This window comes from Manis pentadactyla, chromosome 2 (genome assembly GCF_030020395.1).
Source record: "Manis pentadactyla isolate mManPen7 chromosome 2, mManPen7.hap1, whole genome shotgun sequence".
NCBI lineage: Eukaryota > Metazoa > Chordata > Mammalia > Pholidota > Manidae > Manis > Manis pentadactyla.
In genome coordinates, this window is record NC_080020.1 from 91,289,921 (window position 1) to 91,315,659 (window position 25,739).

A 25,739-nucleotide genomic window follows, 5' to 3' on the forward strand; every position below is an offset into this window, starting at 1 on the left:
CCAATCCAAATGAAACAGTACTCACATAATAGGGGTACCAGAAGGATAAGAGAGAGACAAAGGGACAGAAAGTCTCTTTGAGGAAATAATTGTTAAAAACTTCCCCAATCTGGGGAAGCGCAGAGAGCCCCTAACTATAGGAACCCCAGGAAGACAATACTGGGACATAGAATAATGAAAATGGTAAGGTTTAACAATTAGGAGAAAGTATTGAAAGCAGCCAGAGAGAGAAAGAAAGATTACTTATAAGGGTAACCCCATAAGGCTGATCAGTAGAAACTTTACAAGCCAGAAGAGTGTGTTGTGAAATATTTAATGTACTGAAACAGAGGAACCTTAAACCAACAATCCTCTACCCAGCAAGACTATCATTTAAATTTGAAGCAGGGATTACACAATTTCCAGATAAATGAATGCTCAAGAGTTTTTACAAACTAAACCAGCAATACAGGATATGTTAAAGAGAGACTGCTAGAGATAGAAATGCTCCTAAGGCTAAATAGTTTTGATAATGAAATCTAATACATAAGCATGGAGGAGGAGGAAGAAGAACAATACTTTTCGATTGTATTTGATGTAGAGCAATCAGCACCTTAATATAGACTGTTAAATAGTGAAGAAGCTACCCTTAAACCTTTGGTAACCATAAACCTAAAGTCTGTAATAGATACACAAAAACAATTTAAAAGAGAAATCCAGCCACAACACTAAAGAAAACCATCAAATAACAAGAGAAGAGTATAAGAGAGGAAGTAACAGCTATAAAAGCAACCAGAAAACAATTACTAAAATGGCAATATGTACATACCTATCAATAATTACCATAAGTGTAAATGTACTGAATGCACCAATCAAAAGACATAGAATGGCATAATGGATAAAGGAACACCATGTATATGCTGCCTATAAGAGACACATTTCAGATCCAAAGACATACAAAGACTAAAATTGAAGAGATGTAAGACAATATTTCATGCAAACAATCAGGAGAAAAAAGCCATAGTAGCAGTACTAATATCAGACAAAATATATTTCAAAACAAAGAAAGTAACTAGAGACAAAGAAAGACATTACATAATGACCCAACAAGAGGATCTAACCAATACAAATATCTACGCACCCAACTTAGGTGCACTTAAATATGTAGATCAAATACTAACAATATTAAAAGGGGAAATAGATTACAAAACAGTCATTGTAGGAGACTTTAACACACCACTCATATCAATAGATCAACCAGACAGAAAATAAATAAGGAATCAGAGGCACTGAACAGAACATTAGATCAGATGGACTTAACATACATCTGTAGAACACTCCACCCAAAAGCAGCAGGATACACATTTTTCTCAAAGGTGCATGGAACATTCTCTGGAATAGATCACATATGAGGCTGCAAAACAAACATCAGTAAAGTAAAAAAGATGGAAATTGTATCAAACAGCTTCTCAGATCACAATGGTATGAAACTAGAAATAAATTACATGAAGGAAACAAAAACCATGTGGAGGCTAAACAACATGCCTTCTAAATAATCAATGGACCAGCGAACAAATCATGCAATACGTGGAGACAAATGAAAACAAAAATACAACAGCCCATTGTTTGTGGGATGCCATAAAAGTCATTGTAAGAGGGAAGTACATAGCAATACAGGCTCATCTCAAGAAACAAGAACAATCCCAAATAATCAGTCTAAAATCACAATTAAAGAAATTAGGAAAAGAAGAGCAAATGAAACCCAAAGTTAGTAGAAGAAGGGACATAATAAAGATCAGAGCAGAAATAAATAATGTGGAAAAGAAGGAAACAATAGAAAAAATTAATGAAAGTAAGAGCTTGTTCTTTGAGAAAATAAGTAAGATAAACCCAATGCAGACTTATCAAGAAAAAAGAGAGAGTACACAAATAAAAATGAAGGAGTAGTCACAATGGATACCACAGAAATACAACAAATTATTAAAGAATCCTATGAAAAATTATTTGCCAATAAATTGGACAACCTAGATGAAATGGACAACCTCCCCCAAAAAGACAACTTTCCAAGACTGACCCAGAAAGACACAGAAAATCTGAACTGACCAGTTACCAGCAATGAAATCAAATTGGTTATCAAAAACTCCCAAAAAACAAAATACCATATCCAGATGGCCTCACAGCTGAATTCTACCAAACATTTAAAGAAGAGCTAATACTCATCCTTAAAGTATTCCAATAAGTAGAAGAGAAGGCAATACTTCCAAACTCATTCTATGAGGCCAGCATCACTCTAATACCAAAACCAGACAAAGACACCACAAAAAAAAATTACAGACCAATATCCCTGATGAACCTAGATTCAAAAATACTCGACAAAATATTAGCAAACAATTAAAAAAATACATCAAAAGGATCATCCATCACAACCAAATGGGATTTATTCCAGGGATGAAAGGATGGTACAATATTCATAAATCAGTCAGTATCATACACCACACTAACAAAAGAAGGATAAAAAACACATGATCATCTCAATAGATGCTGAAAAAGCATTTGACAACATTTAACATCCATTCATGATAAAAACTCAACAAAATGGGCATAGGGAGCATGTGCCTCAATATAGTAATAAAGGCCATTATATGACAAGCCCATAGCTAATATCACACTTAATGGTGAAAAGCTGAAAGCTTTTCCTGTAAGATTGGGAGCAAGTAAAGGATGTCTACTCTCACCACTTTTATTCTGCATAGTCCTGGGGGTCCTAGTCATGGCAATCAGACAACACAAAAAAATAAAAGGCATACAAATTGGTAACAAAGAAGTTAAATTGTCACGATTTGAAGATGACATGATATTATACATAGAAAACCCTAAAGACTTCACCAAAAAACTATTAGAAGTAGTAACTGGATTTGGCAAACTTGCAGGATACAAAAGTAATATACAGAAATCTGTTGCATTTCTGTGTACTAGCAATGAACTAGCAGAAAGAAAAATCAGGATAACAATTCAATTTACAATTGCTTCAAAAAGAATAAAATACCTAGGAATAAACCTAACCAAGGAAATGAAAGATATACAATCTGAAAACTATGAGACACTCCTGAAAGAAATTAAAGAAGACACCAATAAGTGGAAATCTATCCCATGCTCATGGATAGAAAGAATTAATGTTGTCGCAATGACCATCCCGCCCAAAGCAATTTACAGAGTCAATGCAGTCCCTCTAAAAATTCCAACAGCATTTTTCAATGAGTTAGAACAAATAGTTGTAACTTTCATAGGTAACCACAAAAGACCCAAAATAGCCAGAGCAATCTGAGAAAGAAGAACGAATCTGCATGGATTACACTCCCTGACTTCAAGGAAAGCTACAGTAGTCAAAACTACAGTGCTGGCAAAAGACCAGGCACGTAGACCAATGGGTCAGAATAGAAAGCCCAGATATAAACACACACAAATATCATTAATTAGTTTATGACAAAGGAGCCATGAATATGCTCAGTTGGGAAAAGGCAGTCTCCTCAATAACTGATGTTGGAAATACTGGATAGCTACATGCAAAAGAATGAAACTGGATTATTGTCTAACTCCGTATACAAAAGTAAACATGAAATGGATTTAAATATAAGACATGAAACCATAAAACTCTTATTAGAAAATATAGGCAAAAATGTTTTCAACACAAATATGAGGTATTTTTCCCTGGACATATCTTCTTGGGCAAGGGAAACAAAATAAAAAATGAACAGTGGGTCTCCATCAAACTAAAAAGCTTCTGTACAGCAAAGGACACCATCAGCAGAACAAAAAGGCAACCTACAGTATGAAAGAATATATTCATAAATGATTTATTCAATAAGGGGTTAACATGCAAAGTATCTAAAGAGCTCATATTCCTCCACACCAAAAAATCAACCCAATCATGAAATGGGTGGAGGACCTGAACAGACATTTCAGCAAAGAAGAAATACAGATGGCCAAGAGACACATAAAAACATGCTCCATATATCACTATTGGTGAAATGCAAATCAAAACCACAATGAAATACCACCTCACACCAGTCAGAATTTCCACTATCCAAAAGACAAGAAATAACAAGTATTGGCGAGGATGTGGAGAAAAGGGAACCCTCCTACATCGTGGATGGGAATATTAATTGGTACAGGCACTGTGGAGAGCAGTATAGAAATTCCTCAAACAACTAAAAATAGAAATACCATTTGACTCAGCAATTCCACTTCTTGAATGTTCCCAAGGGAAACAAAATCCCTAATGTGAAAAGATATATGCACTCCTGTGTTGATTGTGGTGTTATTTATAATAGCCAAGATATGCAAGCAACCTAAGTGTTCATCAATAGATGAATGGATAAAGAAGAGGTGGTACATAAACACAATGGAATATTATTCAGCCATAAAAGGAAAAGAAATCTTGCCATTTGCAACAACATGGATGGATCTAGAGGGTATTATGCTCAGGGAAATAAGTCAGGTGGGGAAAGACAAATACCGTATGATTTCACTTATTTGTGGAATATAAATATAAAGCAAAACAGAATGAATAGAACAGCAGTAGACTTATAGACACTGAGAAGAGACTGGTGGTTTCCATGGGGGGCAGGATTGGGGTGGGTCTGTAGGGAGTGTGAGGGGGATAAAGGGGCACAAAATTTCTCAATTATAATGTAGGTTGGTCCTCAGGATAGTAGTATGCAAGGATCCAATAGACAATGATTCTGTAACATCTTCCTATGTTGAGATGTAGTAGCTGTACTAGTGGAGTTGAGGATTCAATAATATAACTGTTGAACCACTGTGTTGTATGCCTGAAACTAAAATAGGATTGTACATCAATAAATAAAAGAAATACACTAAAGTTTTTTTTTTTTAAAAGAGTTGGATAAAAGATATTTGCATTTGTCCCAACAAGAGATACTTAAGGATGTTCATTAGGAAGTTTTAAATAAGGTTGGAACTGAAATGATGAACACAGCTACACTGAGGGAAGATTATATTCAGTTCATATAAAAAAACAAAGGAGAAGGAGTACACAAACGTAAGTCTAAACTGACCAAAGTTCAGTCCAACATTTGTACTCCAGTGGTAAAAGAGTCAAAACACTTTTTCCTTCCAGAGCTGCTTGGTTAGACTTTTATTTAATCTTAGATCTTAGAAAAGTTTCTAAACTTCTTAAGATGAAGCATATGTTAGTCTTGTTCATGTTTTTTTTTAACCCTAACACATGGTACATTTTCAGTGAATATTTGTTAAAAAAATGTAATATTTTTATCCATTAATGTTTGAGAATCTTTTAAAAAATATGTAATGAATCAGATTTATCCCATTATCTGCTTACCAAGGAACCCTATGTAAAATGTACCTTCAAAAAATTTTTTTTGCTTTCTTCACAAACACACAACGACTTCATTATCCTAACTTTGTTTAAATACCTTAAAAGTAACTTTCTTCTTATTCACTATTGATAAGGTTACTGGGAAATGGGCTTGTGAAAGCGTAAACTGATAAAACCTTTCTAGAGGTCTTTCATTCTATAAACACCACATGTCTCCTGTGCTCCAGGCATCATGCTGGGTGCTGGGATATAGCAGTGAACAAAACAGACTGATCGCTAATGTCAAAGGATTTGCAATCTGATGGGATGCATCTAAAATGATCAGTCTGATAAAAACTTTAGGGAGCTTGACAAGTATTTATTAGGGGATCCCCGTCTAATCAGTGAAGACTTCCTTGAGGAAATACATTGATCAGGGATCTGGAAGATTAGTAAGCATAATTGAAAAAAAGAGTAGAGTCAGTTGAAAAGTGTTCCAGATAGAATACCAAGGTTAGAGTTCATGAATGGGAGGAAACATTCATGGTATGTTTAGGAAACAAAGAGAAGGCAAATGTGGCTTGAGATTGCAAGGAGGGGACAGAGATGGACATAAAGCTAGAGAAGTGGGAGGGACATGATCCTGACACATGAATGATAATCCTTTGATGTGTTTCACTTCTAGGAATTTATAGTGGAAAAATTTTCAGACAAATGTGCAAGAATATACTGATGTTCATTGCAATTAAATTTATATCAACAAAAGCTTGGTAATAATCTAAGCATTCAACAATAGGGAATTATTTAAATAATATTTTTCTACATTCAGACAGTAGAATTTGTTAAAGCCATTAAAATGATGCATATTTATCTTTACTGGTGTAAAAAGATGTTCAAAATATGTTCTTAATTAAAAGGCAGGATGCAAATAATGTAATATCCCATTTTTGTGAATGTACAAAAATATAGTAACAATTTATTCATTGTATATAAATATGTCATGATTTAGTGACAACAGAGTCAAAGAAAAAGTTACTTAGTTAACCAAGAAATGGGAGAGGATTGAGAAAGAAATGAGGAAAGGCTAAGAGGAAAATGTGATAATCTGTTGAATAGAGATTATTGATTATTGCAAAGGAGTGAAAACTGCATTGGTAGGCTTTTATAATTTTGATATGAGGTCTCAACCTTGTCAGCTATATCAATATTTTGTAATGGTTTGGGACAATTTTCCTAGCTATTCCTAACTATCTCTATGCTTCCCAATAGAAACACCCTATTAGAGTGAATGGAAAACTCATTATAGTGTGAATAGCCACAGAGGTATTTTATGGACTAGAGGTAAATCTAATTCATTCCATGAGCAAAACATGGGCAGCCTCTGACAAAAGATAGGAATAGCTAAAAGTATTTAATATTTATTAAGCAAACAATCCTGATGTGTCTTTGAGAACCATTGTATAAGATGTTCACATAATACTAATAACTATGTCACCTCATCAGATAGTATACATATGATTGGTTTTAGATTTTAGTCATTCAAAAATATCAGCAAGTAACTTTCTTCAGATAATTAACTTCATTTAGATAAAGGTGAATATTTTCAAAAATGTAATCTGTGAAACAAGGTACACAAACTGACAAAAAGTGGTGTTATGGACTGAATGTTTGTGTCCCCCTAAAATTCATATACTCAGACCTTAAGCACTAATGTGATGGTATTAGTAGGTGTGGGCCTTTAGGAGGTAATTATATTTAGATGAAGTAATGAGGGTGGAGCCCCATGATGATTAGTGCCCTTATAAGAAGAGGACAAGACCAGAGCACTCTCTCTCTACCATATGAGAATATCTCTCTACCATATGAAAATATAGCAAGAATGTGGCTGTCTGCAAGTCAGGAAGAAGGCCCTCACCAGACCAAATCTGCCAGTGTCTTGATTTTGGACTTCCCAGCCTCCAAAACTGTGAGAGGTAAATGTTTGCTGTTTAAGCTACTCAGTCTATGGCAATTTGTTATGGCAGCTTATAACTAATTTATGATTGGTGCTGAGAAGTGGGGTGCCACTATTACATCCCTAAGCATGTGGAAAAGGCACTGGAGCTGGATAACAAGTAGAGGTTGGAAGAATTTTAAGGTGTGTGCTAGAAGAAGCCAACATTGTTGTGAAGGTACTTCTAAAGGCAGTTCTTTGAGAGCTCAGAAGAAATTGTATAGAAAGCCTCCATCTTATAGAATACACAAATGATTGTGAACAGAATTAGAAATATGGATGATAAAGGCCATTTTGGTGATGTCTCAGCCAGAAACAGGGAATATGTTACTGGACAATGGAGAAAAGGTGGTCCTTGTTATAAAGTGGCAAAGAACTTGGCTGAATTATGTTCATATTCTTGTGTTCTGTGGAATGTAGAACTTGTGAATGATGAAATTGGTTAGTTAGCTGGGGAGTTTTCCAAGCAAAGTGTTGAAGGAGTGGATTGGTTCCTCCTGACTGCTTTTAATCAGAAAAGAGAAATGAATTGAAAAAGGAATTGTAAAGCAAAAAGGAGCTTGAATTTATGGATTTGGAAAATTCTCAGCCTGTCCATATTGCAGAAATGAGGGAGCATATTCAGAAGAGAATACTAAGGGTGTGGCACCTGAAAAGGAGATTAGAGTGGATATGAACTACAGATATAATCAGCCATCTCAACAAAGCCAACAATAGAATGAGATTGTAGTAGAAGAAATATTGCCAGTGAGGGCTAAAGGAAACAGAAAATGAGAGAATGCTGGAAGTCTGTGAACATGCATTATCCTTCAAGGAAAGGGAAGAAGGACCCCAAAAGCAATTCAGGGTTCACCAGGGCTCCTACTGCCACCTCAGGCCCATGGTATGTGGCCTGAGAGGCAAGACTGCCTTGGTCTCAAAGGATAGGACCGCTGCCCTGCAGAGCTCTATGGGAAGGCCCGCACAGAGAGCAGAGTGGGTGGTGCCCTCACAGGGAGCCACATCGGCAGCACTCGGCCAAACTGAAGGGGTGGGGTGCTTCCACCCCTGTGGGTCCAAGGGCAGAGCATCAAGCCTTAATATGCTCAAGCCTTAAGATCTAATGGTGTTTTGGACTTACCTGGCACACAGCACCCATTTCTTCCTTTTGATTTCTCCCCTTTGGAATTGGAATGCCTATCCTATGGCTGTCCCACCATTGTATTTTGGAAACACATAACTTTTCTGGTAATACAGGTTCACAGCTGAGGAGGAATTTTGTCTCAGGATGAATTATACCTAAAGTCTGGCCCTTTCCTGATTTAGATATTTAGTTGAAATTTTGGGCTTTAGAGTTGGGCTGGAATAAGTTAAGACTTTTGGGACCACTGGGATGAAATGAATGTATTTCGTATGCAAGAAGGACATGAATGGTGGGGGTGGGGTGGGGAGTAGGGGTAAAATATTACAGAGTGAATGTTTGTTTCTTCCCACAAATTCCAACATTGAAGTCCAATACCCAGTGTGCTGGTGTGTTGGTATTTGGAGGTAGGTCCTTTGGAAAACAATTAGGTTTAGATGAGGTCGTAGTGATGGACCTCTCATGATGGGATTAGTGCCCTTACAAAAAGATGAAGAGACGCCAGAGCTTGCTTTCTGTTGATGAGCAGGGACCAGCGAAAGGCCACATGAGCACATAAGGAGAAGGTGGTTGTCCATAACGTAGGAAGCAGGCTGTCTCTAGACACCAAATCTGTTGGCACCTGGATCTTGGAGTTCCCATCCACCAGAACTGTAACAAATAAATGTCTGTTGTTTAAACCACTCAGTCTACAGTATTCTTAGCTCAAACTAAGACAAGTAGTCTATAATCTTCTCATTTCTCATAAAGAGTAGATAAAATAATTTTTTTCTCTCCATTATTATATTATAGTTGTCTTTATAATTTAAGTGAATTTTACAGTGCTGGTGCCTCTGCATGTAAAGAAAACAGAGAAGTGCTGTGTCACTATCACTTGGCTTTTGCCACCACAGCCATGAGAACTAAATGGTGTAGTACAGCACCTTGATCATTCTGTTTGAAACTAAGTCTGTGACTCAGTGTTAAACAAACGAGACTCAATTTAGGTTTTGATTTCATTCCATTTTCAAAACTAAATCATTGAAGGAACCTTCTTTGCGTGATTGTTCTTATACATAAGACTGGAATGTAGTTTTTAGAAAAGGTCATAAGAACCCATCCAGGTATCTCATCCTTGTGATATAGTGTTTTATTTTGCAGACTTTAAAATGGAACTTAATCGCATGTTTTGGTCAGTTTCTTCTGATAGCCAGGCCTAGCCAAAAATGAATAGGAGATGAAAGAGTTGAAAGTATCCACAGCAAAAAGCATACCACTGTTACATTAACAGACATTCAACCAAGCCCTCTGGCTTTGATCTTTCTCAATCTTACCTTGTGAATTTAGGGTAAAGGACTCATAATGTATGCATTCATCTTCTTATCCAAAAACAAAATCATATCCTTTAGGCATCCAGCTTTATGTAGATTCCCTAAGATCACATTTCTTAGTTCTTTTTCATCTGCCCTGAGGCCTTTTTCATTCTTCGGTGACAATAAACAAAGCAAGTCCCACAATGATAACGTGTAGTATTTCTAACCATATTCAGAATCCAGAGAACCTTTTCTAATCATTTCATCTTCTCTGTCACTTCCTGGGACTCCAGCATACTTCTTAGCCTGGCCTGTAGTTCAAGCAAAGGCCTAAGTTTAAGGACTCCTGCCCCATGTGGCTGGGTCAGGACTTAGTGGAGATTGATTTGTTTAAAGAATGCCAAGAGCAGGCAATTTCAGTTTCTCCTTTCTTCAATTTGTATGACAGCAAGATAAGTCCTAAAAGCACACCAGTGAGGTCTTTGGGATGAAGCAAGAGTCCTTGCATTATTTTTCTTTCTGATTTTTCCTGAGGTGGCTCAGGGTTGGGTGAAAATAAGGCAGAACTTTAATATGGCACAGAAAGGTTGGTAGGATAGAGAGTCGGTGTGATACAAGGTAAAAAGGAGAAAGGAGAAAGGCAAAAGGTGCAGTGTAAAGTTTGTGAGGATTATTATGGCATAATGTTGAAAATGATGTTTAAAGGTAAGATGTGAGAAGACATATATATAAAGGAACTGAAATAAGCTGGTTCATGCTTGGCCTAATTAAACATGGTTTAATCATAGTATAGCTTGAATTGGGTAACTTCTCAAGATTCTCTTCATTTGTAGAAATACGGAACTGAGCAAAGAGAAGAGTTTATAGGAAAAAAAGAATCAGAAATTTATACATGAAAACCAAGGAAAAACAGTAATGAAAAAATGGGTGGAATAAGAAATAACCCAAAGGAAATTTCAAAAGAGAAAACATGAGAGAACACTAAGTTTATAAAAAATATGGAAGTAATTAAAGCAAATTAAAATTTTAATATCTCAAATGATCACCTTGAACTTAGCCGAACATTTTGTTATGTACGAGTAACACAATGTTGAGTAAGTACATGGATTTAAGGTATGGGAAATTATTTGTGTCAATCATTTCTGTACTGAAGTGGAAATTCAGTACAGTTGAGGAAGTTTACCTTGAATAGAAACTTAGGTTTCTTAGATTTTATCATTCCCACTTTTGATCTAATACAATTTAATTCTGTATTATGTAATTCACAGGTGATTCTGTATAATGCTTTTAATCCATGGCTGAAGTCTGCCTTCCCCTCACTTTATAAACATAGCTTAAAGAAGAGAAATCTTTCAGAAGTATGTACAATGATGGATATAACCATATATAAATTATTTTTTTTCTTATGCCATATCACCTCTTCTTTCCATCAATCAGGAATTTTTATTGTTTCAAACTGACCTAAGTTAATATCATCAGGCAAACTCAGGGTTTGGTGAATGAGTATTGCCAGCAGTTATAATGAAGGGAAGTTTTAGATCAAATTCCGTTAAGCATACAAATGTTTATTAAACAAACAAGGAGGTACAAAATAGTCTATACTTGTCTTATAAGCTTGATTGCATTTCAGCTGCTATTTAGGTGCTCTGACAACACTTTGCATGAAAAATGCACTTAGTAGTTACAGGAACGTATTTTAGGGACAGAAATCTGTTGTCCAGAACTCTTGTCATCTAGCACCATGATCCTCCAGACCAATGAATGGACACATAAGACAAATCTCAGCTGCTTCACCTAAGTGTACAGCCTACAAAGTTTGCTGGATTCTTGTATTCATGCAAAGTGGGGCAGTGCCTCTGAAATATTTTAGCTAATCTATAGATCTGGAACACCACAGGTTTCTTCATTAAAAAACATATGTTTCAATATTTTCAATATTTATTAGCTGATTGTCAGTTATTGCTTTTGTTGATTATCATACAGGCACAACTGAAACACTTTCTGATTAAGTACAGAAATGTGTATAATAAGGTAAAAATCATTATTTCTCTCTAGTCTCCCACCTCTTCCTTAGACACCCATTGTTAACCTCCTCCTAGATTTTTATGTGTATACAAAATCAATTTGTATATACACTCATATAAACATATTTTTAAAAAATGTCCTACTATGTGAGCTATATTCTATGTTTCTTTTGCCTATAGGACAGAATAAGTCTGGTTTGGCATTCAAGGTACTTAATAATCTGTCTCCCCAACAACAGCTCTCTACATTTATTTTCTGATATTTTAGCCTTATACATTCAATATTCCAGCCTCTCTGGACTTCTCATAGTTCTCTGCTGTGCTATGCCCTTTCCAGACACTGTTCCTTTGATTTAGTCTTTTCTCTCCCTGGAATGCCTTTACTTTTCTGTTTTATCTGGCTAAATCTTTGAAATCTATTTCAGATGTTATGTCCTATACGAATCTGTTCCTATTTTTCTTTTGTGGAATCATTCCTTCCTCTGTACTGCCATAGCATTTTGTATATAACTTCGCTATGGCAATGATCTTCATTATAATAATGAACAAATATTGGCTCTACTATGTATAAGTTTAATTTCTTACATTTATTTAATGATATTTCCACATTATTTTATAACTTATCTGCTTATATGCCTTTTCCCAAGTAGATAATAACTTATTTATCCATCTTTAGATCTAATATTTGGCACTGTACCTGGGCATATGATAGATGCTCAGCAAATCCATGTATGAAAGAATGAATATAAATAAATTCCTCTTCAGTACTTGTTATAAAAGGTAATGCATAGATCAGAATTGCTCTCTGTGAATATAGAATAGAAAAGATTACAGTATTAATTGAATGCAAAAGCCATGAGGAAATGGCATGTCTTCTCCCTTTAGAATATCTTATGGAGAATTCTATAGCTGTGCTGGATGATAGGGGAAAGCTAAGAAAATAAAAATACAGTTACCTTAGTCTAAGGTGCTTTAGCTTGAATTATTTGCTGATGGGCTTTACCCCTTATATAAGTATTTGGGCAGTTTTGACAGAATGAAATAGTATTCATCATGAGTGTAACATGAAAGTATAGGCAAAATGAGAGCAATGAGAAGAGAAAGGACTGCTATGAGGTGGGAATATAAATTGGGGTGGTTTTTTTTGCATATTTTGCATTCTTTGCCTATTTTAAAGTTGATGTCTAAAATACTTTTTATCATAAGTGAAAGTAGCTATGGAGGCTATAGTTTAAAACATTATATATTGTATATATGCCTTAATAAGTAACATATACTTTAAATAAATTTTGTCAAAACATTGGAGTTGCCTATATCACTGAATCCTGAAAAATGTTCACCATATAATCTGATTGGCTAAATCAGTCCTCATTGCCAGACTACTTAGCTGAGTGAGACTTAATGTCTGTCAATAACAAGCCTGACTTCATTTTTTAGATCAAACGAACATGCTAATTCACTCCATGACAACCATCTCACTTCTGAATTCTAACTGAGTAGATATATAGATTGATATATGTAGTTAGACTGGCAGAAAGACAGAGTTGCCATAGTGAAATAAGCATCCTCTCCTTCAGTTTTTCTGGCTTTGCTCGTAAGGGATTATACCCCAGGATTGATGCCTTCTTGAATTATCTCTTTGCACTATCCTCTGGGGAAGTACACCAGTGGGCAATGCGCCACAAGGTTTGGGATAGGTGAGGAGTATACTCTCTGTATGAAGTAGAAACAGGGCTATTGTGGAAGGCAAAAGAGGGCAGGAAAACTAGTGGCTTGCAAATGCATTCTCAGATCAGTTTTAGGAAAGGACACATATGGAAGGTGAGGATTTTGGAAATAGGTTCCATTTAAACATTTGTATCTGCATTGTCCATAAAAAGTTTTTGTTTACGTTTTCTTGAAGACTGTTGGTATGACTTGGGTCTATGTAACGTCATAGACATTATACACTAGGATAACAACATAAAGTGATCATGACCTGCAGAATATATTTTCTAGTGCTTTGGCAAATACACTAAGTACCCTCTTCATATCTTAACGTTGGAGATTGTATGATTGCAGATACTGCAGTCTCATGGTTTGCCAACTACAAGAAAAGAAAGGGGATGAGAATATGAATGGTCAGAAGAGAAAGGTATGCAAGAGAGGAAATCTTTTCCTCAATGTTAAGTGAAGAAGATGAAGAGTTTGAAATTCTGAAAAGAGGCAAATCAAATCTCCAGCGATTTTAATGAGTTCAACAACACAGTGGTATACTGGTTGACATTTGTTTCTTGAAAATGCATTTTGATCTAATGAACGAGAATGGAATTAATTACTAACTCTTTCCCCAGTAATAGGGACTAACCATTATTTATATACAATTAAAGAGAAATTTTAACAACTTGGATTTTCCTGTAGTTTGTGAAATTTTATTTTTTACCTAAAAAACTTTTCATTTCTTGCATAAAAGACATAAAAATATTTGGTCTTTTTAAATTGATTTTTTATACTCACTTTAGAAACAATAATTTTGGTTTTAGAGAGTGGTTTACAAGGACAGTGTAAAAATGCTTAAAATAAATGTTCACTTCAATATTGGTTTAGTTTTCTAAATGTACTATATTTTAAAATATGCAACATCACTTCATAGAATCCATCTTTTGTAGTGAGTTATGATGCAGTACAGCATTAGAATAAGTCTGACCAACATTAGGAAAGCTTACTATTGAGCTGTTTGTTTAGCTGTTTATAAAATCACTTACAAATATTTGTATGTTAGCCATACTTAATGGCTGGTATACAACTAGGAATACTATGTGATATGTGTGATATCAATTTTATTCCTGTTTCTGTATTGCACAATTTTTTTTTTAAACAAGAGCCTGTGTTAGAGTTGAAGGAAACCTAAATAGTGCTTTTGGTTCAGAAGTGTAAAATACAGTCTGTGGCTATAATAAGAAATTATTCCAGAAAGTTCAAAAGTGATTGAGAATAAAAAGCCACCAGTCTTGCTTTTTGTACAAGCAGTAGCACGCTTCAGACAAGCTAGTCAAGCTTCAAAACAGTATGGTAGATGGTTTTATGGAACTCGCAATTACAAAAATCCACTTTGACCTTTCTTTCTTACTGGCAGGTGTCCCATTGGCTTGCAGCCAGAGGCTGTGAGTGTGGTGCAGCTGGTGTCTCCTTGAGTGCTGAGAATGCCGGCACGCCAGCCGGCTGCTAGTAATTGCATTCATTGTGGTCTGACAACCAGAGCTCCAAGAAAGAAATGTGATGAATATATGAAAATATCTTACAAATTTAATCAGATTACAAATTTCATCTCTTTTTTTTTTTTCTCCTCTATAGGTATGATATCTGCACTTATAAAAATAAGCCCTGTGGAACACTAGGTAAGTTTTTTTTAAAAGGAAGGATAGTTCAGATTGTTGGTCCAACGGCTTTACTTTTTATTAACTTGGTCATTTTCCTTTCTGGCACATCTGAATTTACTCCTATAAATGGCTAAACGTGACCTTGGTAGATATGTCACTTACTAGGAAACAAACAGAATGATGATTAAAAATAACTTAAAAGATGTTTCAAAATGAAAACATCAAACAATCAAAAGTTACCGCTCATTTTCTTATAATCCATCTCAGTATTTTCCAAAGAGACCAAGGGGTTTGAGAGCAGATTAAAGCCACCAGCATCTTCAAATCTCAGGCTAGGAAAAAGGGAAAAAAGTGGGGGATACTTCAAGGAGCGGCATTAAGAACTATACTTCTTTTGTTGCAATTTGGTGGAAAGGGATATCTCCATTAATTATTATTGGAAAGTTTTAGTAACTGCAAAGAGGAAAACAATTTGATAAAATATTGCAGTCAGCAGCAGAAAGGACAAAATTAATCTTTCTTGTGCTTTACAAATATATTTTTTAAAAGCATTTCTGCAGTCTAGAATTTAAAAAATTATTTTGTTGTAGAGCATAACTTCATGCAGGTTAAAAGTTACCTGCTAATACAAAGGGTAGCTTCAAATAGACTAAATTATTAAGCAATTAGAGTTATTTTAAAAAACAGGAGACTTTTTTTCTATAATTGTTTTAGTGTCATAGAGACTTTTTACAGACTTAGAAGTTAAGCAACCAAAGATGAATTCTCCAGTTTCTGTATTACAAGTCTCAATTTTTTTATCTGTAAAGAAATAATTATGGAATCTATTCCCATGCACCTCATAAAAATTTGGGGAAGACCACATTAAAGTAAAGGTTGGAGAAAGGTGTAACCCAATTTCCTGGGGAGTTCAGCGAATTTATCTCTTCAGAGATTAAAATTTCTTGATTTTACCTGCCTTTTCAGTCTTCTCTTACCCCATTTCCCTCAGGATTTAAGGCTACAGAAGAAATCCCAATCAGTCAATGATCAGTATTATGGTGGAGAAGTTTGCTAGTTAAAAAACATAATGCAAAAAGAGCTGTCTTTGCTGAGAGATCTGATTTCTAAGATTTTCTTCGTAGTGTTTTAGGTTAACATGACCAACATAGTCCAATGGAAGGGATCCTGAACTGGAACTGACAACTGGCACTGTGCATCCATTGCCTTTTACAGTTTACTTAGCCCTTTGTTCCTCTATTTTCTTATCTATGAAGTAGGAGTAAGCTGCCCTTATGTTCAGGGATATTGTTAAAATCATTGAAGGAAGAAAATATAAAGGTTTTAAGTAAAGAAGTACTATAAAAAATGAACTGGTTTTATTATGCAATATAGAAATTATCTATACTGTTTAACTGACCCTCTGTTATTTTTCAAAATCTATAAGCATTTACTAAGTGCTTAATCAATTTTAGGTAAACTAGACACTAAGCCTCAAAGAAGGTACAAGCTAGAGCTTATGGTTTTCTAGTATATGTGTATATTTTGAGGAAATATATATGTGTGTATATACACACACGTATATATCTTTACATATTCTTATCTGCTTCTTGAGGTATACTGAGATATGTAATTCATCGGGACATTAGTAATAACACTGCCTAGTATTTTGTTGTCATTTTTGCAAAGTAGATTTGGTTTATATTCCTACCCTACCTCTCCTTTTATTCTTTTTCAAGATAATGTGTCACAATTTTAATAGTTTATTAATTTCTAGAATCAAAACGGTAATACTAGGGCACATGTCAGTGTATTTTCAAGCTCATTATAAATTATTTTTCAAATTATAAACCATTATAAACTGTCTTTTATACTATCTCTTATAATGAAACCTGAATGAACTGTATATTATATATATATATATATTTATATATGCATGTATCCACCTTCATATATGGAAAATATATTATCAGTACAGAATTGGGCAGGTTTTTTTTTTTGAGTGGTCATCCTGGTAACTTTCATGTTGGTTTTTATGCTGATTCTTGTATATTCTCTTGCTGAGTACCTCTGATGACCATTTGTAACATGGCTAAGTAGATTTAAGGGTGCAAACTGTAGCCATCAAACTGAGGAAATCTAAATGACCCAAATAGTAATCAAACCCCTGTTAATACAACCACAGTTAAGAACTTTGACAGCTTCAATTTTTTAGGAATACAGAAAATAGTGGGTGTTGTGAAAATATATTAGTGTCTAAATTATTCTTTTATTTTAGTTAAGGTTTACCTTATGTTTTCAACAAGTAATAATTTCCCAAATTCGTTTTCTTAAGTTGTTCTTTTAATGGCGTTAACGATTTTATATCAGATGCAGAGGTAAATCTGTGTACAAATACACCTTGGGTAGTCATTGACAATTCTCAATTAAAAATACAGCCACAAGGCACATGGCAAGCAACAACAATAACAACAAACAAAAGCTCATCTAAGGAATATTATGTTTTGGGAAGTTATAAGAAATGTCAATTTAAGAATAATTACTTATAGTAATTTTTTAAATGAATTTCATAAAGCTCAAAACAAAAACAGTATTCAAGGGCTTTGTTCTTTTCATATCCTAAACCATATGAACCCAATAGCTTTTTAAAGCCAGATAACATATTGCAAACCTTTTTTGTATTCTTCTTCTCTTTGTCTGTCTCTCAGTGGAGTTTGGAACTAACATTTATTAAATATTTTTTATTAACCAAAAAAGATTCCGTCACCTTGCCCCAATTAGTCCATCTTTTCACTTCCCAAGACCTGAAGTTGCTTCAGGTCCCAAGACTTCTAAGTGAACGGAAGGGCAGCATAACACTAGCATTTATAACTGTGAAACAGAAATCAGAGTCCCTTCCCCAGCTCTCGTGCCTTCCACAGAAAACAGCAGGAAAAGCAAACAATTAGCAAATCCAACACTGACCTCAACTCTGTTTCAGTGTGGTTATTATGCTGATATTTTAAATTAAAAGATACAGAGAAATAATTTCTAGAGCTTTCTTATCAGTGAAAATATGAATTGAATAGCTTTTACTGTTCTAAATTAGTGCAACTGGGAAATTGTACCTAGAACAGAACATGAATTATTACACTAAATAAGTATTCATTGGATTGAAATCACTTTTGGTGGAAGACAACTATTAATATTTGGGTGACGATAGTAGACTACTAACATATACTACTGCTTTTCCTTCAACTTCTGTATAACTTTTGTCCCTATATGTATTAAGTAAGACCTGGCATCTCTTTCTTTATAACACATGACATTTTATCTTTCGCATGAAGTTCTATTTTCTAAGCACTGTTTTAAAGTTATGTTCTACGTCTCAGATCATGATACACATTTGGAAGTAAATATTAAAGCTTTTGCATACTAAAATTCTCAAGGGAAGAATACCTCAAGTAACAACATTTCACTAGAATCAGCGAATTAACACCATAGATTTTTATTAGTAAAACTGCAATGCCTTGAGGGGGGATGGGAGGAAGGATAACTATGCTGATGTGTGAATGACTTTCCTTTCATTAAAATACTTCAAGAAATTGTTGCATCACTATCAGAGCTAATTTCAGAAAAGTTCTGAAAATGCGAAACTGTCCCATCAACAGTTTTTTTCCTCTTCTCTTTTGAATCACTCATTTAAAAAATGTCATTTTAAAAAACCATTTGGGATTCCCTTTTTTTGGTAACTAAAAAGTTGCTTGTATATTTTTATGAACCCACTAAACTTAAACAGATCTCTTTAGAAAAATAATGTGGATATATTTTGCTTTCTACAGCCTGAAGAATGTTAAAATAGAAATGCTTTCTTGAATTCCCTCTTCTGGCTCAAGTTACTAGGTGGTCCCAAGTTACCAGAAGTAAAATTTATAAATCTAACCCCTAGTCTAGACATTTTCCAGCACTGACTGCAGTTCAAAAAATATTAATGTCTAGCCGGCAAAGTGAAACTCCCCCCAGTGATTTTGCAAATGACTAGAAAGTTAACCTTTTGCCAACTGCTCCTTCTGTGCATGGAGGTTATTAAAAAGAATCCAGGCATTTATAAGTATGGGCTTTTTAAGACTGAAACACCTTGGCTTGACCCTTTGTGTCTCCTTCTGTTTATTCAGGCTTGGCCTCTGTGGCTGGAATGTGTGAGCCTGAGAGGAGCTGCAGCATTAATGAAGACATTGGCCTGGGTTCAGCTTTTACCATTGCACATGAGATTGGTCACAAGTGAGTGAGTTTAAGAAAATCAAAATAAATTTCAGAACTCCGCTCTTTTGAGCAACTCAAAACTACTGTGTGGAGTGCCTGGGCGCCACCATATTTTACTGTCTTTTTGTCTGATTCCAATAGAGAATGTTATCGTTTGGTGTATTGGAGTAAATCATCCTAAGAACTGGAGATTTGTTAAATAATCTTTCTGATTTAATAACTAGAACCCCCAGAGTGGTAAATGCACCACACTTAAGTTTTGTTACATGCATTTGAAATAATTTAGCTTTAGCATGGTCTACTCAACACCTGGCTTCTTGATGTCAAATTGTTTAAATTATCTTTCTTTTCCTCAAGTGACAATGCCTATATATTTTTAAATCATCATTGACACCATTACCATAAAATGCACTTTGAGTTGTCACTCTTCCAATAACTGTGAGCATACCTTTCCCAGACATAAAGTTTGTGCAGCCATTGCTGCATGACTTGTATTTTCAGGTGTACTTGTCTACCACTGGAAAAAAACTGATGTTTTTTTCTGAGATATCATCCTCACTCCTTTGTAAGAGGATCTGGAGTTTTTATATTTGTTTTAAGTAAATTATGTCAAAAGCTGTCCTATGCACCCCCATCCCCACCTGACATAGCAATAAAACCTTTTCTTTATTTCAAACAGGTAATAGTACATGTAAAAACCTCCTCATGTGGATGGAGAGAAGTTTGAAAACTTTAAAAGGGTAGTCAAACATTTTTAACTAAAACAAGCAGCCTGTTTGCAAGAACTTTTGACATTTGTATGATTTAAATTTTACAGTCTGCGTTTTCAGTAGAGAAATGGATGGGGGAAAAAGAACAAATAAAAATGATGTTTATTATATACTTGCCTCAGAGGTCATTCTTGAGATAAATCTGTAGTTCAGCTTTTTTTTTCCCCTTCAAGCTGGAGAGTAAAATTGGGTCAGTCTGTTGCATTATTCTGAAAACTGTAATTAAAATTTTACCAGATTAGTATTGATTTATGTGTAAATTCATGTAACCAGCAAATTTCAAACCTGACTTGATTCAGGCATGGGGAAAAGTTAGTATTACACTTTTAATGAAGTCCTAAAAATATTGGTATTCTAGTTTCCACTGCAATAAACAGCAGGGGAACAAAAGAGAAAAGCCCTCTTAAGCAGTCAGTTTATCTTTCAATGCACTTAAAAATCTGGCTCATTAATGACTGTCATAATCTTATGCAACCAGACTGAATTTAATAGGTTCTGTTAGATTCAATTAAGTTGAAAGGTTAGGACAAGTAACACACAGTGAATGAATAATGCGTGTATGACAGCACTGTTACCTCATGCAGTCACAAGTTAGTCAGTGTCAACATATGCATCATACCTCCCATTCTTGTATGTGCTTAAATGGCTGAGGTGAGAGTTTATCTCTCTTTGTATCTTTCATTAAAATTCTAACTGAGATACTCTTGGGATTCCTAAACATTTTTGTTGTTGTTGGCCTTATGGGTAATTCCTTTTAATTCTTCTTAAGATGGATGGTTTGAACCTAATGTAGAAGAATTGTCAAAGAGAAGTAGTATATAGCTTTTAAGATTTAGGTGCCTTGGAGTAACTTTATTTCACAGCTAATTCTTGCTTGATACTGTGAATGTTAAAATGGGGGGAGGGGAATCCACAAAATACTTTATATTGAGAGCCAGAAGAAATGCTTCCATTCAAAAATGTTATCTGATAGGCTAAAAGTCAGCTTTCTTGTCTTGCCCAGTTGATTACTGTGTCCCTATCCCTTATCCCCTTTTCCCCAGACAACTAGGCAGGTTGTGTTTAACATACTATCTTTTTCAATATGTCAGATTGCTATTTGGTCAGTTAGGGAAAATCTGTTTCGTGGTTGAAGATCCCTTTACTTGCCTTTAAGATCTTAAGGGTTAGCCTTAAGGAACTTAGCAAGTCAACTCTGGCACAAACTAATGTTGTCATTAAAGTACTGTATTCTCTGTTCTTCCGGAAGCAAAGCAATAGCCATGATAAATCATCAAATCCATCTTCAGATAAAGTCTACTGAACTTTTTTAACTTGCATTGTTTGGTAGGATGGATGTTAAGTGATACGATGATCTGTGTAGATTCACCACAGTGAAGAATATTTGAGTGTGAATTACTGAGAAGTACTGGGTCACTAGACTGTGTGGATATTGTCTACTTTTCTTCAAATTGTATACCATATGGTTTTGCATTCAGTGTATGGTTGTGTAAGAATATAACATCCATTTTAAACAGCTATAGGATGACTTTTTTCTTGGTTAGTTGATGGTGACCACTTTTATTTCTCTCCATGCCTCTGTGAAAACAAGAAATTAATTTCCTTGTCAAATGAAAATTTGAGGTTTATGCTGTATTTAAATGACTTATCTAACTTTAATGTAGGCTATAAGCCAAAGACACTTAATGAAACCTTATTAGAAAAGAATTCTTTGAAAAATTTTTAAGATAAATTATGAAGTTGCTGTAGCATCAGAAATTGAAAAAAATTATGATGTTGAAGAAGGGTGGCAAGAATTCAACCAGACCTCTAGTATATTGAGGCTATCTAATGTATCTACACTATACAACAGTAAATAATTTTAAGAAGAGATCTTAAAAATATTTTTTAAGGATGCATATTGAAGTATGCAGAACTCAAGTGACAGGATATTTGAGATTTGCTTTTACAAGAAAGGGAAAATAGGAGAAAGATAAAGGGAAAATAGGAGAAAGATAATGCAAGAATAGCAACATCTTGAATTAAATAATCCTGATTATGTGTGCATGGGAGTTCATTATGCTACTCTAATATATGTGTGTGATTTTTTTCACAAAAAAGAGGAGTTCCTAATATCATAAATCCTTTAGATTAAATAATAAATTCATTTATTCATTAATAGTGATTGAGTAAACTATAACTCTGACTTTGATAAAAATTAAAGAAGTGCTAAAAATTGTATTGAAAGCTGCAGGGATTTATCGGTCTTGCTATTAGAAATCAATATCAGTGTTTGATCTTATCAATAGGGATATACGTCCTATAGAAGACTGGTTATGAATCTTTTTCATGGATATTTTTTAAAAGAGGAAATATGGCAAGACCTCAGCATAAAATTGCACATTAAATTACCTGTGTTAGATTACCCTATTACTGTTTTCTTTACTCTGAACTTCCCTTCTCCTGCTGCAAGTACCTCAATGTCTTTAAATGCTTGATCAGTGTTGTGCTTTAATAATAGAAGGTTCATAATAAACATATGAGCTGAGATACTTGGGACTTTAATGCTTTTGTCTGGTTTTTGTGTTGAAATAATGTTAGCCTTATAAAATGAGTTAAGAAGTATTCTATTTTCTAGAAGGGTTTACTTTCCCATGAGTACATTTTAAAGCATTATTTAGGTGTAATTTACATATAATAAATATGCATCCATTTTGTGTACAGTTTTATGAATTTTGACAAGTATATGTAACTATGTAACTACCACAATCAAGATATCAACATTTCCATTATCTGAAAAAGTTCCTTTATTACACTCAATCTTCACCTTTCTCCTCCTTTCCCTGGCTCAGACAAACACAGATCTACTTTCTATAACTATAGATTAAACTTGTCTTTTCTGTAGTTTCTTATAAGTGACTTATACAGTGGGCACTCTTTTGTGTGTAGCTTCTTTCCCTTAACACAATAGTTTTGAGATTCATCCATGTTATTGTGTGTATCAATACTCTTTTTTTCTTGAATAGTATTCCATATCAAAATAGCACATATCAAATTTTAGTTTTTTTCTCATTTGGGGCTATTATGAGTAGAACTATTATGAACATCCATGTACAAGTATTTGTATGGACATATGCTTTCTCTTGGGTGGTACTGCTCATAGTATGGTATATGTTCGTTTTACTTATAATAAAAAAACTGCTTTTCAAAGTGGCTATATAACCTTTTGCATTCCCACTAGCAATCTATGAGAGTTCTGATTACTTTAGATCCTTGCTGACATTTGTTATTGTAATCTTTTTTATTTTAGCTATTATAATGCATTTTAGTGGTATCTTGTTTCTATTAGTTGATCATCTAATTTTCTGATAAATAACGATGTTGGTGATGATGAGCATCTTTTCATGTGCTTATTTGTCATTCATTATCTTCTTTGTATACTCAAAGACTTTTCCCATTTTTTAAAAACTGAGGTATTTTCTTACTGAGTTGTAAGAGTTTTCAGTATATTCTGGGTAAAAGTCTTCATCATATGTATACATAATGTGAATATTTTCTCCAAGTCTGTTGCTTGCCATTCATTTTTTTAATGGTGCTGTGAAAAGCAGAATTTCAAAATTTTGATGCAGTCTAATTAAAAATTTTTTTTCTAAGTTTCATGTGTTTGTGCTTAAAAAAATCTTTGCCTGCTTCAAGATTATGAAAATTTTCCCCTATGTTTTTGTCTAGAAGTTTTACACTTTTAACTTCTTTATTAAAATCTATAATCCATCTTGAGATAATTATTTTTTGTATGGTGTGAGGGAGGGGTTAAGCTTCCTTTTTTTTCTCATAGGAGTATCCAGTTATCAACACAATTTGTTTAAAAAAAATTGTTTTGCAGTTTTCTTTTAATGTCTTTGTCTAGTTTTGGTATCAAAATAAAGTTAGTTTTTTACATTGAATTAGAAACTATTTTACTTTCTGGAAGAGTTTGTATACATAAGGTTGATGTTATCGTTCTTAAATGTTTAATAGAATTCACCAATGAAACCATCTTAGCCCAGAATTTTCATTGTGGGAAGATTATTAATTAATAATGTACTTTTTAAATTAGATATAGGATAACATATTATCTAAATATTTTGACTCTATTTTTGATAATTATGGCCTTCAAAGTATTAGTTATTCCAACTAAATTGTCAAATTTATTATCATACAGTTGTTCATAATATTCTCTTATTGTCTTTTTAAAATGTCTGTAATGTAAATAACACCATTCATTTGTGTTATTTGTAATTTGTGTTCCCCTTTTTTCCCAGCTTTATTGAGATATAATTGACATATAACATTATATAAGTTTAAGGTGTACAACGTGATGGTTTGATACACTTATGTATTGCAAAATGATTACCATGATAGGGTTAGTCAACACATCCATCACATCATATAATTACTTATGTGTATGTGTGTGGTGAGAACATTTAAGATCTACTCTCTTAGCAACTTTCAGGTATACAATACAGAACTGTTAACTATAGTCATCATGATTTACATGAGACCTCTAGAATTTATTTATCTTAGGACTGGAAGTTTGTACACTTTGAACAACATCTCCCCATTTCCCCCGCACCCAAGCCCCTGGCAACCACAAATCTACTTTCTGTTTCTATGAGTTTGGTGTTTTAGATTCCACACATAAGTGGGATGTTTAACACACACTCATATATGTATACATACACGCACATTTTATATATATATAATATGGACACTTGGGTTGTTTCCATATCTTGGCTATTATGAATAATGCCACATTGAACATTGGGGTACGGTTATCTGTTTGAGATAGTTATTATTTCCTTTGGCTATATATCCAGAAATGGGCTTTCTGGATCATATGGTAGTTCAATTCTTACTTTTTTGAGGACCCACCACATTGTTTTCCACAGTGGCTGCACCAATTTACATTCCCACCCACAGTGCACAAGGGCTCCCTTTTCTCCACATCCATGCCAGCACCTGTAGTCTCTTCTCTCTTGTCCTTTTTATAATAGCCATTTTAACAGGTGTGGGGTGATATCTCATTGTGCTTTTGATTTTCATTTCTCACATGATTAGTGATGTTGAGCACCGTTTAATGTACTCATTGGCCATTATTTGGCTTTTTTGTTTTGCTGTTTAGTTTTATGAGTACCTTATATATTTTGGACATTAACCCTTTATCAGATGTGTGTTTTACAGATATCTTCTCCCATTTTGTAGGTTGCCTTTTCATTTTATTCACTGACCATTTCTTTTGCTGCAGAAGTTTTTCAGTTTAATATATTCGCACTTGTTTATTTTGCTTTTGTGACTTATGTTTTGGTGTATATCCAAAAATTCATTTTCAAGATCATCATCAAGGAGCATTTCTCCTATGTTTTCTTCTAAGAGTCTTTCATTTAATTCTTTAATCCATTTTAAATTAATTCTGGTGAATTGTTAAAATAGGGGTCCAATTTCATTTTTGGTTTGAGAATGTCCAGTTTTACCAACAACATTTATTGAAGAAACTATCCTCTTCCCATTGTGTGTTCTTAGTTCCTTTTTCAAATATTAGTTGACTGTATATGTGTGGGTTTTTCTCTGGGCTCCCTATTCTGTTCCATTAGTCTATATTTCTATTTTTATGCCAGGACCATACTG

The 25,739-nt window shown here is 34.2% G+C and overlaps 1 protein-coding gene across 2 annotated transcripts in view; it reads left to right on the top strand.

Moving 5' to 3' along the window:
- Positions 1 to 25,739, top strand: part of ADAMTS6 (ADAM metallopeptidase with thrombospondin type 1 motif 6) — a 310,955-nt gene that overhangs the window by 119,896 nt on the left and 165,320 nt on the right. For both annotated transcript variants that reach the window (XM_036887870.2, XM_036887871.2), the window contains exons 8-9: positions 15,080 to 15,123; positions 19,239 to 19,344. In XM_036887870.2, the coding sequence (XP_036743765.1) occupies positions 15,080 to 15,123; positions 19,239 to 19,344 (150 nt within the window). The remainder of the gene's footprint in view (positions 1 to 15,079; positions 15,124 to 19,238; positions 19,345 to 25,739) is intronic.